The sequence below is a fragment of the Sciurus carolinensis genome, chromosome 15, assembly GCF_902686445.1.
Source record: "Sciurus carolinensis chromosome 15, mSciCar1.2, whole genome shotgun sequence".
NCBI classification, from domain to species: domain Eukaryota; kingdom Metazoa; phylum Chordata; class Mammalia; order Rodentia; family Sciuridae; genus Sciurus; species Sciurus carolinensis.
In genome coordinates, this window is record NC_062227.1 from 33682611 (window position 1) to 33701140 (window position 18530).

General features: G+C 42.2%; 1 protein-coding gene across 3 annotated transcripts in view; it reads right to left on the reverse strand.

The window, feature by feature from the left end:
- The window catches only part of Tmem241 (transmembrane protein 241), a 121607-nt gene that overhangs the window by 68379 nt on the left and 34698 nt on the right, over positions 1–18530 (reverse strand). For all 3 annotated transcript variants that reach the window (XM_047526892.1, XM_047526891.1, XM_047526893.1), the window contains exons 5-10: positions 16257–16334; positions 11628–11653; positions 8162–8213; positions 6469–6517; positions 5002–5047; positions 3579–3614 (exon numbers count right to left, since the gene is read on the reverse strand). In XM_047526892.1, coding sequence (XP_047382848.1) covers positions 3579–3614; positions 5002–5047; positions 6469–6517; positions 8162–8213; positions 11628–11653; positions 16257–16334 — 287 coding nt within the window. The remainder of the gene's footprint in view (positions 1–3578; positions 3615–5001; positions 5048–6468; positions 6518–8161; positions 8214–11627; positions 11654–16256; positions 16335–18530) is intronic.

The following is an 18530-nucleotide window of genomic DNA, read 5'->3' on the forward strand; positions in this document are numbered from 1 at the left end:
TTTGACTGTGGCACCCGCTTCTTCCTCTCTGGAAATTTCTATAACCTTGCACCCCTCTCTGGTGCCTGCATGCTGTCCAGTGCCCACTGCAGTGGGCCAAATCCTCCATCTTCTTCAGCCTCTTCTAAAACTCCATGCCATCCAGTTGATCTAGTTAGAGGTTAGGAACAAACTTGATATCTAAGTATGGGAAGGAATCTCTGAAAATGTGTGGGATGGCCTGCTCTGGCTCAGCCCTGGCTGCACATCAGAAGAGCCAGCATCCTGGCTTTCATCAGAATCTCCCAGGGCGGGGTCCAGACAAGTTTCCTCTGTTATGGCCCAGGTGGTTCTAATGGGCATGGGAACGAGGATCACAATAGGCATTCTCCAGTGGGTGATGACATGGTAGCAAGTGTGACAGAAGGTCGCTGTGAACAGAAACCACTGTTAGTTTGTCAGCCCTGCCCTGCTCCTGGGACTATCTCCCTGTACCATTTCTGTTTTTCCCAAGCTTTGCTTTGAAAGCCCATTTTCTTGAGCAGCAGCAGTAGGCAGGAGGAGAGGATGCTTGGGAGAAAGAATGGAGAAGAGCCCATTGTGTGGGATCATATAGAAGTTGTAGGTTCATAAGACAAGTTTACTTGTAGTACACATATACAATGATTAATCCTTCACATGGGTTCTCTGTCTTTGTCGTAAAAGTCTTTGCTTGACATCTTGTCATTTTTCAGAAAACTTCTATTCTGTACATTCTCCACCATTTTAACTTCCTGGATCCTCTTTTGGTTATAACTTCAGGAACAGAAGCAATTGCTCCTATTGCAAGATAAGAAGCATCTCTTTCCATCCCAAAATACCTCTCAGGGCCTGCCATTGTTCCCCCATACCCACCATAAGGGTCACTCCAAAGGGTGACCCCCAAATAAAATATTAGTGGGTAGAAAAAAGAAGAAATAATTAAGTGAAAGAGCTGTTCCTCTAAACTCCTATCTGAAAATTTGCAAATAAAATGTTAACCCACTCCTAATTCCTACACTATGACCTCTTTGGGGGCAAGAACCATATTTTATTCATCTCTGGATCCCAAGTGCCTACCAGTGTCAAGCCTACAGCAGGTGCTCAATATGTGTTCTAATGCAGTTAATTACCTCAGGTTATCTAAGGTGGGAATACACTTAAAGAAAAATATTACTTGAAGTCCCCAATAGTTCTAAGGTCATAAATTATATGTGAACTCTAAAGAGGAAATTATACTAACATAAAAGGTATATCATGCCAAATTGCAGGCCTTTTTAAAATTCACTCGTTCAATAAATATATATATTGAGTGTCTACTATGTATCAGGTACTGTTCTAATATCGAAGAAGATAACAGTGAACAAATTGAAACTTCCCTGTGCTCATAGGAAATAAAATAAGAAAATATGAGGAAAGTATAATCTCCATAGGCTAAATTCCAGTACTTTTCTTCTGTTTCTCTCAGTCATACTCCAGAGAGAATACCTATTTCTCTTTGACACACATACACAAAATTTCATCTGCAAAATAAGGAGATGGAGAATAAATGAGCAACATTATGGTAATTTTCTACTTAATAGACTGAGAGAGACCAGGATCTGCCTTATATTCAAAAGAACTGGTACTACAAGGACATCCTATATTATTCATTCCTTCTACATTGTCTAAATTCCCCAAAATGCAGATCAAAGTCATATCCAGTTTTAGCAGGTCTACTTATGCTCAGCCCCATGTACAGCCTTTCCCATTCTTCTTTTCCTTCATTCTTTCCCCCTACCACGTGCCTTGTTCTTCTCTCTATATTAGAAACACCAAAAAAATTAGGGTCAGGGAGCAAATACATCCTCAGTGAAGTAGAAGTGTCTGCCAAAGGCAGAGAACCATCCAACCATTTGCATTTTTCAAAAGTTCAAATCAATTTTTTGCCTTGGCATGCGATGCCTTCGAGGCTGGCTCAGACAAGGACAACTCAGGAGTCTGAGCAGATTGCTGGTTTCTGGACACCAGTTCCCTCAGCAACCAATGCCAGGGGGAAATTGAATAGTGGTGCTTATTCTGATTCACACATCTTTATCACTTGTACCGGAAGGAAAATCCTGGAACCAGTCACAGCTGTAGCAGGGTATGCCACAGCTTCAGCCAGGAGGCTGGGAGTACCGAGCTCACAGGCAATAAATATTGTCACACAGGTGGAAGGGGAGAGGATAGAAAAAAGGGCTGAATATCAACAGAGGCTCATTTTTCCATATCTCTATTCCTTTGCTGTGTGAGGTGGCTATACCTTTTGTACAGAATTGCCTAACATGGCCCATGGCCCAATGGCTTAGAAACCTTTTTTTTGTTGTTGTTGTTCTGCTGGGTTCAAACCTGGGGCCTTGCACATGCTAGGCAAGTGCTCTATCATTGAACTTCACCCCAAGCCTTCAGAAATATCTTAAATACAAATAGCCTTCTGTATTTTCAGAAAAATTTCTTGAAAGAACTGGTAGGTCTGAGCTAAGTGGAACTGACTGCTTTCCACAAAGGTGGAACAAAGGTGGTACACAGTGATGCTTGGGTGCATCTTGCAAGCACATAAGCATTTTAATAAATACTAAGATATTTAGGAGTATTCTCTGCAAATGGATAATACAGCTCAAGTTGAACATTTTAAGTAGAGTTACTTCCTCCAGAAATCGGCATGACCAAATGGTGAGGCACATCTCCTACCTTGGTCCTCTTTAGTAAAGTTCACAACGTTAGGCAATATTGGGCTCCCCACAGCATATCTCATTTTCTCAATCAGGTCTGTGCAGTAGTGCACAGTCTGAGGCTACGGAGATCCAAGAAAGAGCCCCCGCTATACTGTTTAGCAGGACGACCCCAACCTCTGCTTGGCTGGGACAAGGGTACGAACAAGAGTCCATATACCACATTTAAAAGTTATAAATCAAGCCTCAAACTTGATCCTACCTGAGCAAATACACCTTGAAAACAACCTAAAATCTAGATTAAGATTTAGGATTCTAAGAATGCTTGGCGCTTTGTGTCAGAGGTGGCAGCGTGGGGCTGGCCTCTGGCTCCGGGTTCCCAGTGTGCCCTCTTCTCTCTCCACCCCCGGCTCCTTCCTGCACCCCAAGAATTCTCCACACATGTGTACGAACACCTAAGCCTGCAAATGCCACACTCTGTTTGCATCCCTTTCCTGTAATGGCCTCTCGTTGGACACCCACTGGGCACAGGAACAAGATAGGAAGGCAGCCCCTGGGAGGCCCCAGCAGCGAGCTTAGAGCCATTTGGATAGGGCACTGTTGGGCACAGTCTAGGAGTGAGGGCCTGGAGTCTGTATGAAATGGCCCTTAGCCTCCAAAGGGAGGAGTGTGGCCCTCTGTTCAGGGCTGGATGGAGACCTGGTCTAAGGGCAGGACATCTATTTGGTTTCCCCAACTCTGGTCATTTCAAAAATTATTTAGTTTCCTTTCCTGGCATTTCATTTCCTGGCATTCCATTTGCTCTCTAATCAAAATATACTGGAAAATAAAAATTCATTAGTTCTAGAAGAATATACATTGGTATTTAAAAATACAAATTATATTTACCTGAATATATAGTTTAAGTACTGCTGGTCAATGTCACTAAGGAATGAGAGAGAAAAGATAAAACATATGAAACAACAGAAGAAATTCTTTAAAATATTTTTTTAGTTGTAGATGGGACACAATATCTTTATTTTATTTTTATATGGTGCTGAGAATTAAACCTAGTGGCTCACACATGCTAGGCAAGTGCTCTACCACTAAGCCACAAACCCAGGCCTAGAAGAAATTTTTCAAAACCTAATATAGGTATTATTCACTATTAATAAATTTTATTTCTATATATGTTACTACTTTTATAAATTATCAATAAATAGGAGAGAAATACTTTATATTCAACACCAATTTCAAGGTGTTTTATTAACCTTAAATAACTTTATAAAATTTATTTTTTTATTACTGAATTCTTTTAAAATATTTAAATTTGCCCATAATTTCCCCCTGGTTTATTTTTTAAAAACAGTTCCTAGTTCAGTGCTAACACACACATGTTTGTCTATGGCTGATGGCTTCCCATGTGCATATGATGACTTTCAAAGGAGCGTCAATTATCTAAGGGCACTAGGCTGGCTTCTAGGGCTACCATTTTTAACAAAACTATAGGGCACTCAAATAAATTTGAATTTCAGATAGAGTAATGTTTTAGTGTATGCTCCAAATATCACATAAGCCATACTTAAACTAAAAGAATTTGTTGCTCATATGAAATGCAAATTTAAAGGGCATCCTGTCTTTCAAGGCAACTCTACCCGCTTTTTGCTACCAAAAAACTTTATTCAAAAAAACAAAAGGTTCTTGGGGGAGTGAAAGTCACAGGTTTTCAGAGGGCCTGGCCTTCTCAGGAGTCACTGCCTTCAGGCTTTTCCTCTTTAGACCTTCAGGCCCCAAGACCCAGAGGCCAGCTGGCCAGTCTTGCCACCGACCCCTCAATTGAGGCCACAATTCTTGTCATTCTTCATTCACATTCACCAAGGCTAGTCCATTGCTCGCTGCTACAAAGGCCTTATTTTATCCAAGAACAGAACTAAGGAGACTCGTAGGCATAAACTGAGTCAAGTTTGGAAGGCACTGGGGAAACAAGAAGACAGAGCTGCCCCTCTAAGCTAACATAGTTGACTGGGGTCCAAAGCAGCTGATCATACACATTTCATTAAATTCTTATCTAAATGGCTGCCCATGAAAGAAGGGTAATCTATGTCTCTACACACATAGCTGAAAGCTGTTCCCTTTCAGGTGGCAGAGGGCCTGGCCCAGAGTGGCTAGGACAGCAGATAGCAAGAGGACAGACAGCTTTGAGGGCTCTCTGCTGCCCTCCTGCACCAGACCTGCATGCAGAGTGTCTGGCTGGATGGAAGAATCTCATGCCACATGGATCTCACCCCTTGCCTTTAACCAAACAACAACTCACCAAACCTTCAGAGCTTACCTTAATGCCCTGGGCTTCTGGGACTTCCGTAATATTTTATAAGCACCTGGAAATGAAGTAACAGGAGTCACTGGCACACGACATTCCGCTTAAGTGCTGCCTGCACTTTCAAGGAAGCACAAAATTCATACAGAGAAGGACCCCAAAGGCATAACTCCTCATCCCCTTTTCCCTATGAGGGTCACACACTGACAGGAGGGGATCAAGAACATTGGAGGGCCTCAGGATGTGAATTGAGATAATGCAGGTCAGTCCTTCAAGTGACCTGCAGGGAGCACCAGGCAAGGAAAGGGTCATGATCCACAGGAGCATATAATTAAAAGGAAGGTTTTACTTCCTTCGCGGATACACATGACAAAGAGAAACACTGAGGAATTCCTGAACATTTCCTAATAAATCCAGGGCACTGGACTACAAACAAGAAACACTGAACATATGCTTTGAAATTAAATCAGATGGCCTGCCAGGTGTGGTGGTGCACACCTGTAATCCAGCAGTTCAGGAGGCTGAGGCAGGAGGATCTCAAGGTCAAAGCCAGCCTCAGCATCTTAGTGAGGTGCTAAGAAACTCAGTGAGACCCTGTCTCTAAATAAAACACAAAAGAAGGACTAGGGAAGTGGCTCAGTGGTTAAGTGCCCCTGAGTGCAATCCCTGGAACGAGAAAAAAAAAATCAGATGGTCCTTTTATTTCACCAACTTGATATTATTTTTTTAATATTTTTTAGATGTTGATAGACCTTTACTTTATTCATTTATTTATATGTGGTGCTGAGAACCGAACCCAGTGTTAGACAAGTGCACTACCACTGAGCCACAACCCCAGTCCTTGATATTATTATTATTATTATTTGCTTGTTTTTTTGTTTTTGTATACTCTGGATTCCTTCCCTCCTGCCATTTTAAAGAAAGAACAACCAGCATTCCACCAGTGGGCTTGGCAGGCAAAATTAGAAGTCAATGTTTGTCATGAAAGAGAGGAAAGAGAACTATATCGGAAACTATATTGGAAAGGGAAACCATATTGGAAAGGGAAATGTTTGAGGAAAACTCCAAAATAGAAAAACTAATCCAGAAAGTGCCCACTTAATTTTAATCTTGGATTTATTTATTTAGAATTTAAATTTTATTTTATTTGTTTTTACATAGTGCTGAGGATCAAACCTAATGCCTTATCCATCCTAGGCAAGCACTCTACCTCTGAGCTACAACCCCAGCCCTTAACCTTGGATTTAATTTTAACACCTTGAATTTAATGTTCCTATTGTCCAGGGTCAGTATCAGTAGAGTACAGCTAGTAGATCAGGGGAAGGGAGAAGGGAGGAAAAGGAAGGCAATGAGGAAATGAGACTGATCCAATTATGCGCTTGTACAAATATGGTGTAATGAATTCCGCTGTTAAGTATAATTATAATGCACCAATAAAAAATACATCTCAATTATTTAAGTAAGCATTCACTTAAAACTTACCTACACAGAGTAAGTGAATTACAGCCCAAAAATACCCATCTGGATCAAACTGTAACACAGGATAAAAGAAAGAAAGAAACGGCTCTAAGTACAAAGGGGATCCAGCACGGCAGTCAGAAACCTGGGTTGTCAGAACACAGTGCAGCAAGGATTTCAAATCAGCACTCTTAGGGTCCTAGGTCAGTTCCTCCTCATGTGTCACCCAGTAGCCTAAACAACTTCCTGATCCAACACTGCCTCCAGCACCCCTTTACCCACACTGCACCAACTGTGTTCAAATCCAAACTTATGGCACTCAAGGACCTCTATGATAAGCCCCCACAAAACCCTCCAGTCGTGACTAGGGTCCCCTACCCCCAAAGAACAAGGATGACTTGCATTTTCCCAAACACAAATGTTCTCTGCTTACTAGCCAAGGAGACTCCCTCCTCTTCTCCCTTTCTATTCTCCCCTACAGGCCGCCATATAACTGAAATGCTCTACAGTTTCCTTATTTTCACTCTGTCTCCATCTCCACTCACCCTCCACTAGATGGAAGTCCCAGGAGGGCAGGGGTTAGAATGGGGTGGCCATATAGCAGGTGTTCAATAAAGCCAAATCCCAGCACAGCCATGACCCCTCTGGCACTTCCCCTTGCCTGCTTTCTTCTGGTAACTCCTCATTCTTTCAGATTTAGGTTCAGTAAGCAGTGCCTGGCTCTAGCACCAGAGAGATCTGGGTTACATTCTAAAATCCCCTCTTATTCATTAGCTGGTGACCTTTTAGGCCTCTCTGTTCTTTAGTTATTACATGGAGATAATAATAGTCCCTGTCCTACAGACTGGTTGTGAAATTTTAAGTAAAATAGGGCATAAAAAGCATTGGTGCAGGGATGGTACACAGCAGGATCCTGTCATTGTTAGCTGTTCCTATTTCCCGAGTCCCTGAGTCGTCGTAGGTGCTTCATAGCCTCCCTGCCTCTCTGGACTGAGCACTGGTCTCCCTGTTATAATTAATTGACTGCTGGGGCTGGGGTTGGGGCTTAGTGGTAGAGCGCTGGCCTGGCATGTGTGAGGCCCTGGGTTCGATTCGCAGCACTGCATTTAAACAAAAATAAAGGTTCATCCATGAGTAAAAAAAAATAAGAATTAATTGACTGTTCACTTGTCCATCTCCCTCCTCTTTGCTCTGAACAGACTCCAACTTCTGCCACAACAAAGATTCAGCGCCTGGTGCCATGGCAGACATGTGGTGGGGACTTAAGAATGCTGGGGGAGAACCGGAGGCAGAAAAGAAAGAAGCACTTAGCAATGAGATGGTTACTGGAGGTGTGAGGTGTCCTCAGTGTCTCACAAGGAAAACTCAACTCTGGCACAGGGTGACCAAGTAAAAATCACTCCCAGCAGGGGCCCTAGCAATGAGAGGGAAAATCGACTTTGCCTCAGTGCCTGAGGCTGGGGCAACCCAGGCACAGGAGTGCAGGAGCACAGACTTGGGCAAGATGGCGCTGCATGCAGCCTGGGGCTAGAGCTCTAAGGCCTGAGGGAATGGCGCTTGCTGCTGGGCCAAAAGGCCTCAGCCTGGGAGCTTCTGAATGCCTCCGCACAGGCCAGGTTATCCTCATTCTAAAAGGAAGGCCTAGGGAAGTCTGCACACACAGGACTTCAGAGAGTAAAAGACTCTTTGAAGGCACAAGGAGTTCACCTGGACTTACCTGGGAGTCACTGAAGGGAAGGCACCCTGCAGCGGCCAGGAGAAAGAGGGCACTGTGGACAGGCAGATAAAACAGGCAGCTTCACCTTTCAACATCAAAGCGCTTCCCACGAGTATGGAGGTTGAACCAGATCCCTTGGAGTTTGGAGGAGGCAAAGCGCCCGACACCAACCCAGTTCCCCCTTCATCCTCTGAGAACCTGACTCCTGTGTTGCTTTCAATTACATTCTCTGCTGACAGCCAGATACCTCCTCAGCTAGCCACTGGCCAGACCCAGGCACTTGCAGGACACCTGAAAACCAGAGCTGGTTCACTCAAGAAACACAGTGTGTCTGTCGAGTATTTAATAAAATATTAAGGTTTTTGACTACAGATCCCCAGAAAACATGAGTGGCCAATTAAGCAACTGGATCACCATCATGCTGGTTACAAGAACAGAAATACCATGGGGGAAAAAAAAGCTTATTAAAATCCAATGTTCAGACTCAATAATCTCCAATAACTGGATAGACCCACGCCGTGTGCCTCCTGATAATGACACACTCAGGTACAACATCAAACAGGTGGCCCTGTCAAATAGGTGAAAGTTGAATTGAATTGGGAGAAAAGGCTGAGACAAAACCAAACTTAGGGACAGTCCACAAAACAGCAGACCTATATGCTTCAAAAATGTGAAGACAATGAAAGGCTGAGGAACTGTCTTAGATTAAAGGATGCAAGAGAGACAGCCTTGGAGGGGAAATTGCTATAAGAGATAATGCTGGGATACTGGCAAAACATGAACTTGGACTCTGATATTAGATGATAGTATTGTATCAGATATCAATTTCCTAAATTTAGTAACTGCACTTCAGTTACATAAAAAGGATTTCTGTTTTTAGGAGCTATGCTTTAAAGTATTTAGGGGTAGAGTCATGGTCTGTGCAATTTACACTCAAATGGTTCAGAAAAACAAGTATAATGTATGTATTTTGGGTAATGTTATATATGTGTAGGCATGCATTATATATGTGGGAGAAAGGGGAGGGAAGGGGAGAGAGAGAAAGAAAATGGAAAAAAATTTATCACTCGGTGAATGTAGGTAAATAGTACATGGGAGTTCATTGTAATATTCTTGCAACCTCTCTATAGGCTTAAATGTTAATTCCCACATGAAAAGTTTTACTAGAAAAATCTCTCATACAACTGAAATATTTACAGATGAAACACTATGGTGCTAGGATCTGTTTCAAAATCATACTGAAGTGAAGCAGAGTGTAGGTACATAAATTAAAAATTATGGAAGTTGGGAGATGGGTATATGGGCTTCCTTATATTATTGTCTACTTTTTTACATGTTTACATGTTTTTTACATGTTTGGGCACAATATAATGTTTTTCAAAAATTCTTGCACAAAAAAAATAATGTTGCCAATCAGATATTTTCAGAAAACTATCCTTATTCATCATAAAGTTCATTTGGAGTTGACTCAGTAATCAGTTTTTAGTATCTGTCTTCTGGTTTACATATACAAAAAGACTTTGCCTATAGCTTTCCCCAACCATTCTGTCCTCCCAAAAGAAGACAGCAGACTAAGTCTCGTTCTCTAGTCTCTTTTCATTTTATAAGTGCAACAACATATACAGGGTTAGGCCCCTCACTACTGACCATTCCATCAGGTAGTAAACAGCCAAGGTTCAAGGCATGGAAAGAAGTGCTGGATACAGCTTTTTCACTTTCAGGGGATCTTGTCATATGGCATCTCATACTGATACATATTCCATACATACAAAATTCTATGTTCTTTATGTAGAGACATAGTCATACATAATCTAAATATAGAATATAGATTTATCAATATTCTTGTATAAATTATACATACATATTATATAGTATATATGTATGTGCATATAATATATAATATATATATCATAACTATGTAACATGCAACAAGCAGATATTAACAATCTCAGTGTCCTGGAGACTGATGTTAACCAATTCCAAGTGTTCACTGCTGTAATGATGCCAGATGGCTGCACCAGAGCAGGAGAACTGGCACAGAAGAACCCTCAGACTCGGGCCCCAGACTGAGGAAGGTCAGGACAGGAGAATGTGGAACAGCATGAGGCCCAAAAGCTTCTCCAACCCAGTCCACCCTCTTCCTTCAGCCTTCCCACTTTCTTTCTTCCTTTTTTTTTTTTTTAATATTTTTTTAGTTGTCAATGGACCTTTATTTTATTTGTATGCAGTGCTGAGACTTGAACTCAGTGCATCATGCATGCTAGGCAAGCACTGAGCTACAACCCCAGCCTCCTCCCCACTTTCAATGCACACACAAAAGTGGCCTAGAGAAGAACACAAGGCAAAAAGTGGGGTGAGTGGAAAAGAGATTGTCAGGGGGCTGCTGGGACTGCTCAGCAGTAGGCAGTAGGCTTTAGGTGGGGGGAGAGGAGAATCTTAATAGGTTTGGAGTCTATTAGAATGGAGGGCTTTCTGGAATGCAGGCTACTTCCCACCTGGGGAGTGCACGTTAGAGATCCCCTCACACAGGCAATCGCTTGAGGATGAGGTGATGGGAGATACCCAGGGGGTGGTACAGGGGCACAGTTCCCACCATACTTGAGCACGGCATGTCTACATTGGGTATTAGAGGCTTTGATGCCTCTCTTTAACACGTTGCTAGTCTCCTTTTAAACAAGCAGTGAGTCCTGAGATTTTGTTTTATATTTTTCTTTCAAGTTGTAGCCTGTAATAAAGGCAAAGGAAAAACAGGGATGGGGGTCTGGATGAAAGCCCAGAAATATCTGAAACAAAAATCCTAAATCTGTGTATCAAAGCATCTCTGTTGGTTTTCCAACATGGGACTGAGCATCTTAATTACTGCTGAGGAGGCAGGAAGTAGTGAGAGAACAAGGTAAGGGGTGAGAGTGAGAAGCAGAGGTGGAGGGACCTGCCTGAGAGTCCAGTTGGGTCATGCTCTGCCGAGGAAACAAAGGCTCAGTTGGGGAAGAAACTTGCCCACCATCCCTTTGCTGTGCCCAGGACCCCAATTCAGACACTGGGACTCACAGGCTAGTGCTTTTCCCACAATGGAAAATCTTAGAGGCCCAATAAACCTGCATTATTTTAAAAAATTTAAGTCCTTTGCATGTTTTTCATTTTTGTTCTCCACTAGTACTGTACAATGTACTACAAAGTTTTGGGGCATCAACAGCTGAAATCTAGCACAAGCTAGTTTTGTTTTCCCCTTAGGAATAAAAATTGCAAAGAGAGAGAGAGAGAGAAAGAGAGAGAGAGAGAGAGAGAGAGAGAGACAGAGAGAGACAGAGAGAGAGAATAAGTTTGAAAATAAGATACAAAATAGGGATATATGACTGTTTATAATAAATTTCTCTGTCAGCTCCCAGAATCTTCAATAGTCTATCACCCAAGCTAAAATGAGCTTCAATCTTGTTTTAGAGTTGTTTTGATTTTTTAAAAAACTTACCTACAGATCTTTGCAGGAGATGTTTTCTGTGTGAAAGTAAAGAGACATTATTAGTCTTTAAAAACATTCCCGCCCCTTAAAAGAAAACATTTCAAGTAAGAGGCAAATAAATTATGAGTGAATTTATTAGGGGTCTTACCAGCTTGCTGCACTTCACTATTTTTTGAATTTTTTTCTGCTTGGACCAAATGAAGGATGACTCAGTTCCAGAGCTGAGTCACCTCAGCAAAGCACTTTCACCATTACAATGTTTACCCATGAAAAGTGAAATGATGTCAGGGCCAACCTTCCAGAATCTTCCATACCAAGCAGAGGAAAAGGAGAGAAACAGATGCAATCCATATCCACGGAGGAAAATAAATTAAGCTCTAATTCAACTTCTCTTCTTGATCTATCTTTTTATTTTTACTTATTTATTTTTGAAATGAGGTCTCACTACATTGCCCAAGCTGGCCTCAAACTCCTGAACTCAAGCGTTCCTCCTACCTCAGTCTCCCAAGTATCTGGGAACAGAGGTGCATACAACCACCCTGAGTCACAGGTCTGTCTCTTTAAATCCTTTCATTTATCCACCTCGGACTCTGAGCAGTCCTATAAAACAACCCGTTATGATGTGAAAATTAATAAACAGAAAAAAGGAGAAGGGACATTTTACTCTACCCCTAGAGAGAGGGAACAAATGGCAGACTGAGGAATAGACTTGACATTTAAAACTTCCTGCAATGAAGAAATTCTAATTTGGACTCTACCTTTATAAACTCTTGCCAATTAGCCAATTTCCCAGTATTAATTCTTTGAACAGAGGAGGAAGTTGAAGCAGGGAGTAGCGCAGATTTTTCTGTTTGACAGAAGAAATAGGTAGGATGACAGATTTATTCTGGAGATTTCAGAAGGATTATTTTGCTAGGTGGGGACAAAGTACAATTTTTGACAATAGTTCAGATAAAGTGTGAAGTATAAATAGTGTTTAGAAGTGAAGTGTTGACAAGAGAAACATAAGTAGTTTGCTATCTTAAGTTTGCATGTGTTACTAAATAACCAAGTTTTTGTTATTTTTATAAACAGATTCTATTTGTGTGCAAAGCAGTGGCTTGCATCTTTGGGATCTTTAAACACTGATTTTTGTCCAGCCTGGTATCTGGGGAGTACAGGAAGCAGGGCCAGGCATGGCTGCTCTGCCCCCTGGTGGAAAGAGCCCCTAAATGCAGAGAGGATAACCACCCAAGGCAAAGGTGCTTGGGCTCACAGTTCCTGCATAATTGCCCCCACCATGGATAAAATATATTCCTAAAAGATGCTGAGCCAAATGTAACAAAATCTCAACAGCCTGGTGGAACGGCAGGACTAAGAAGGACAGAGATTTAAAAGGAAGGGCAACTTTTCCATGAAAAACATTTGTGGTCAGTAACTATTGAAGGGTCTACCTCACAAGGCAACAAATCCATCCAGAGCCTGAAAGCGTTCACCCTCCCACAGAGGAGAAATTCTTTTCTAAATTTTAAATTTCTTCAGACAAAAAGAGCCCAGAACCTGAGATACTGACAGTGAAAACAAGCAATAGGTTCATTACTTAGCTCCATTCTCCCAGGGCTCCAAAAACAACTGAGGAGTTAATGTTACCTTTGTTTAGAAATAACCCAGTAATGAGTTCCAACAATATCTCAGATTCTGAATGGGTCACTACAACTCCTCAAAAGTCATATTGCCAAAATCAACACTAAGTGGCTAACATCACTCTGGGTTGGCTCACTTACTCTAAGCCCAGCAGTATTCCTAAGGGCTCTACATGAATTGACTTATTTAATCATGGGATAATTAATAGTCATGCATTATCTGTTATAGATAAGGGCACCTGACTCACTGGAGAAAAGAGGGAAGTCACCTAAGGTCATGGGGTTTGAACCCAGGCATTCTGGTTTCAAAATCTGACTCTGTTCTTCCACAGTCTGCTGGCCAGGACAAGCCTGCTGGTCCCCTTAAGCCACCAGCTTTCATTTGCTGCTTCCTCTGCTTGCCTGGAGCACCCTTTCTTATCTAACTAGAAAATCCCTACCTATCTTGTGGAGTTTGGTTCAAATCTAGCCCCTGGGAAGGCCTTTCCTGCTCAATTCCAGCAGACTTGCTGGTGGTTACCTCCCCAGTACATCCACACCTCATCCCACCGCAGCCCACAATTACATTTCGGCTCCTCCACTCAATGCTGAGATCTGTAAGAGTAATAAATAGCTCCTAAACCTCTACAGCTTTAGGCCTAGCAAAATGTTTGCTATTTAGTATACACTTAATAAATGCTGAACAAATGAAAAGCAGTATTCTAATGTATCTGCAAGGTAGAAGATGAATTCCACAAGCCACAAAGAACCTTAGAGTCAAATGGTGTGTGTGTCCCTGTGTGTGCCTACTCAGAGAACAAATTGTAGATCATAAAAGTGAGCTACAGGTTCCAGATTGAGTTGATTCTCATAATCTGGGAATGAGGTCATGAGGTGGTTAACATTACTTTCCAAAATGGATTCTAGTAAAATCTACACATAATGGATAGAATAGCTTCGTAACCTTTGACAGTCTGTGAGGTGGGGATCAACTGTGTTCCTCATGAAATGGGATCACACATCAGGGCTCCTACCCACAGGTCAGCAAAAAAAGTCACATCAAGCATGTATCCCAGCCATCTTCATAACAGATCAGACTTTAATGCTGAGGGAATATGGATTCCTGACAAACTGTTCAATGGAAACACAGGATGTGTTTTACCCTATGTGTAAATACATTTATACATGTATATAGAAAAAAATGTCTGTAAAAATACTGCAGGCTCTCAAGGAAGCAAAAACAGTTGATTTTTGGAACTTTTTCCTCTGCTTCTCTACAGCTGATTCCATCTTATTATATTTAGAAAGGAAAGAAAGGCTTTTTTTTTTTAATAACTAAAAAAAAAATCTTACCCACACAATTGTTTTCTAATTTACCCAGACAAGAAATGAGGTTGATTGCATTACTGATGAAATGGAGTTGAAGATTCAAGCTTTTATCCAGTTAATTCCAAGGATGGGTTCTCTCAGACAGAACCCTGGTCCCTGCCCTGCAGGATAGGGGAGGGTTCCTGATGCAGGGAAGTATCCTGAGGGGACTCTCTAACCCCAAGTCTTACTCACCTTCATCTCCAGAACTCAACTTGTCCATCAGGAAATAAAACCCTGAAGAGGTGTCTCAATCCCACCCCCAGACCAGGCAAATCTTTATGTCTAAACTCATAAGAAAGTATCCCTTTCGTGACTAAGAGGGTTTTTGGAATTTGAGGGTCATGAGTCAGTCTCCTAGAGCTGAGCAGCTCTCAGGGAGCTTGTGAACCTAACCCTCAGCGCCTCCTTGGTGACTCTTCAGCTCAGCACCTCTTCTATAAAGACAACTGTCCCATGATCCTTGACCTTGGGAGGGCTCAAAGGAAGCCTCCTGGAGACAGAGGGAAAATATTTCCCTATCTTATTGAACCTAAGACAACACTGACTATAAAATGTCAGAAAGAAAACAATTACACCAGGACACATGATTGATTTTTAAGAGTTTCCTGATTTTAGATCGGTTAAAATGTGAAGAAGAAGAAGAAAAAAAACCCACATGGTATAATTGATGCAATAGGGAAACTGCACAGTGGTATGGTAAGTAAAAGATCAGAGAGAAATAAGACCATCCTGCTTGAGGAGCAGGGAACCTTCTACCCACATGGAGATCAGTCAAGGGCCAAGTGGATTCCACCTCCCACTTTGCCTGGGACAGCTGCAGAGAAAAGGACACAGGTCCTACCAGACTTGGCTGGGCCAAGTTCTCATTCCTCAGCCCCTACCAGGCCATCCAAAGACAAAGGACCTGAACTAGGGTGACTGCAGCAGTGGGAATGGAGAAGAGGGGACAGATTCAGTAACAGAGGGAATGTAGCGGGGAGAGGAGACTGAGGAGTGGAAGGGGACCCTTAGGCTTCTGAGTGGGGTGATGATGACCAGGTGGGATTCCCACCTGAGAAGCAGGATGGGAGAAGCAGATTAGTTCCATTTGATCCCTTTGCATTTCCGATGCCTGGGGAGAACCAGAGGACAGCAAGCTGTGGGACCAAATTAAACCATCTTAGCTGGCAAACAGAGCACCTATTGTGTGCTAGAAACTACTAGAAGCACCTTACACATGCATAGCTGTGGTTTTTCAGAGATGGAGGCCCCAAAGGTGAAGGGCTTTCTCTGGTTGGTTCAAGGTACAGCTGGGACAGGAAAGAAAAGAAAACCTCCCCTAGGTGGGCAAATGCTCCCCACCGCCATATAAAGCTCTGTGGTGCATTTTCTTGTGGCACCTGAATTAGCTGGGCATGGGACTGCTTCCCACTAGGCCCATGGCAAATTCCTCTTTGTCTCTTGAGGTTCTGGCTCAGCCCTGGATTCACATGAACAAATATTCCACGAATACAGATCAACTGAGCAATGTGAAAAGCTGTTTCCCTGAAATTAGTGACCACTGTCAGGCAGTCTTGAGTGGAAATTGGGGGCAGGAAGAGATATCATTAAAGGCAAAAAAAGAAAAAAAATTTCTTTGAAATTTAATGCTAGGAAAGTGGAACTAACATTTTGCATGTTCATTTACCTCTTTCCAAAAACACTTCTGGTAGCCACAGATGATAACTTCAGCTACATTATGCAAAATGAGAAACACAGGAATGGCCTGAAAGAAAGCAGAATAATAAGAATAATAAGCATGAAGATATTTTCTCCGATCTCATAGTTACATGATTCTTGATTTTTGTTTAAAAATAAAGATCTGTGGGAACGTCCGGCATTCCCATAGATCATATCTCCAGCAAACACTTCTGCGTGCCCTGGGGATTGTTGTCGGGCATTATTCTTAATAAGGAGGTTGGAAAGGCTCCCCTCCTATAGGTTTTCTCATCAAGAAGCAGTTATTAAGCACCTCCTGTGTGTCAGGAGCATGCCAAGTGCAGGGGACACATCCCGTGAACAACATGAACATGTGTGAGGGATCCTGTCTCTAGTGGGAGCCCAAAAGGAACAGAAAGGCACAGCTGACCCAGGTGGGGACAGCAAGTTTACTTGAAGAGATGAAGCTCAAAGTCCACGTGAGAACTGAAAGATAAACTGAAATACAGAGGTAGGCGAGTATCTCAGGCAGAGCAGAGCTGAGGCCCAGAAAACAAACCCAGGTGCCAGTTCTGAGGAACTAGAAGAAATTGAGCGTGAGTGAAACATAGGAGGAAGGGAAAAATAGGGGGAGAAAAGGCAGAGAGGTAATAATGACAGGCCTATCAGGGAAGTAGGAGCATGCATGGGCCACAAGAACCACTGAATAGTTTTAAGGCAGACCAAGACATGAATTGATCTGCATATTTAAAAGAATTCAGGGAAAGGAAGCAGAGATGGAAAAAGTCTAGGGATATCACAGACTGAGCCCCCACTCCCAATAATCCACGTCCTAATCCCTGGAACCTAGGAATGTTACATTACATGGCAAAAGCAGGGAGGGGTCTTTGTGAATTTAAATAGAGAGATTATTCTAGATTATCTGGTGGGTCCCAGGTGCAGGCACAGATATCTTAACATAAAGAAAGGAGAGTCTGATACACATAGCCAAGAAGCACTGTGACCCAGAGGCACTAGAAGGATGTGGCCACAAGCCAAGGAATGCAGAAGGACACCAGAGCTGGAGGAGGCTTCTCCCCTACAGCCTCTGCAGGGAGTGTGGCCTTCTGATGCCTTGATTTCAGCCCAGTGAAACTGATTCTGGACTTCTGGCCTCCATGGTGTGAAGGAATATGGTTCTGTTGTTTTCAACCACCCAAATATGTGGTCATTTTTTACAGCAGCCACAGGAAATGGATAAAAGTGACCAGACCAGATGGTAGTCTAAACTCAGTGGTGGCAGTGAAGTTGGAGAAAACTGGCCATGTTAAGGAAATACCTAGATGACGGAACTGAGGAAATATATGAATAAATGGGACCAAATTTGCACCAAGTTAAAAAATAAAGATATAAAAATAAATATAACACTTCACAGGGCTATTAGGACATGCAAGGACCCACTGCACATTCACTAAGAATGGTAGTCTCTTCTAACTTGACAGGTAATCTTTTTTGTTTTGTTTTGTTTTGTTTTGTTTTGTTTGTGGTGCTGGGGATTGAACCCAGGGTCTTGTGCTTGTGAGGTAAGCACTGTACCAACTGAGCTACATCCCCAGCCCGACAGGTAATCTTGACAAGGTGAGGGGAAAGGATTAAGGGCAGGGGATCTTGTTGTCCTTGTTGCTGATGATATAATAACGTTTCCTGGAAGGCAGAAAAACATCAAAAATAAGAGCTCCTCTTTGACATCAGCTTGGGCTTTGGGTACCACCTTCTCCAAAGAAGGCAAGCATCCAGGCTGCAGTTTCCTCGGTGGTAGTGTGGGGATAACAGCTGGGGTGCTGGGGGGAGCCACTGAAATCACGTAGGAGAAGGACCATGACCAGAGCTCAGCACTACAGAAGGAGGCAATCCCCAACAGGCAGCTCATCGCACCTGCTCTGTTGAGGACCAATGTGGGCTAACTGTTTCCATTTAGAGGATATGCTTCAAGATTATGCAGCTCACCTACTTGCTTTATCTTTATAGAGGATATATATTTACCTTGCTTTTAAAATTTCTCTGATTTAATAGCTTCTGCTCTATTTCAGTATTCTATTCCACTCTGCACTGTTTTTCTTTTTTTCAATTCTTTATTTACATTTTTATTGCCTTTTAAAACATATATTTTGTCTTTATCTTTCATTAAAAGTTCAACTCATGTTGGTTTTTTCTTTAAAAATTCAGGCTTTATTTTCAATCTTTTCTATTTTTTTCATTTATCTTTTGTGCTTTAAAAAAATTC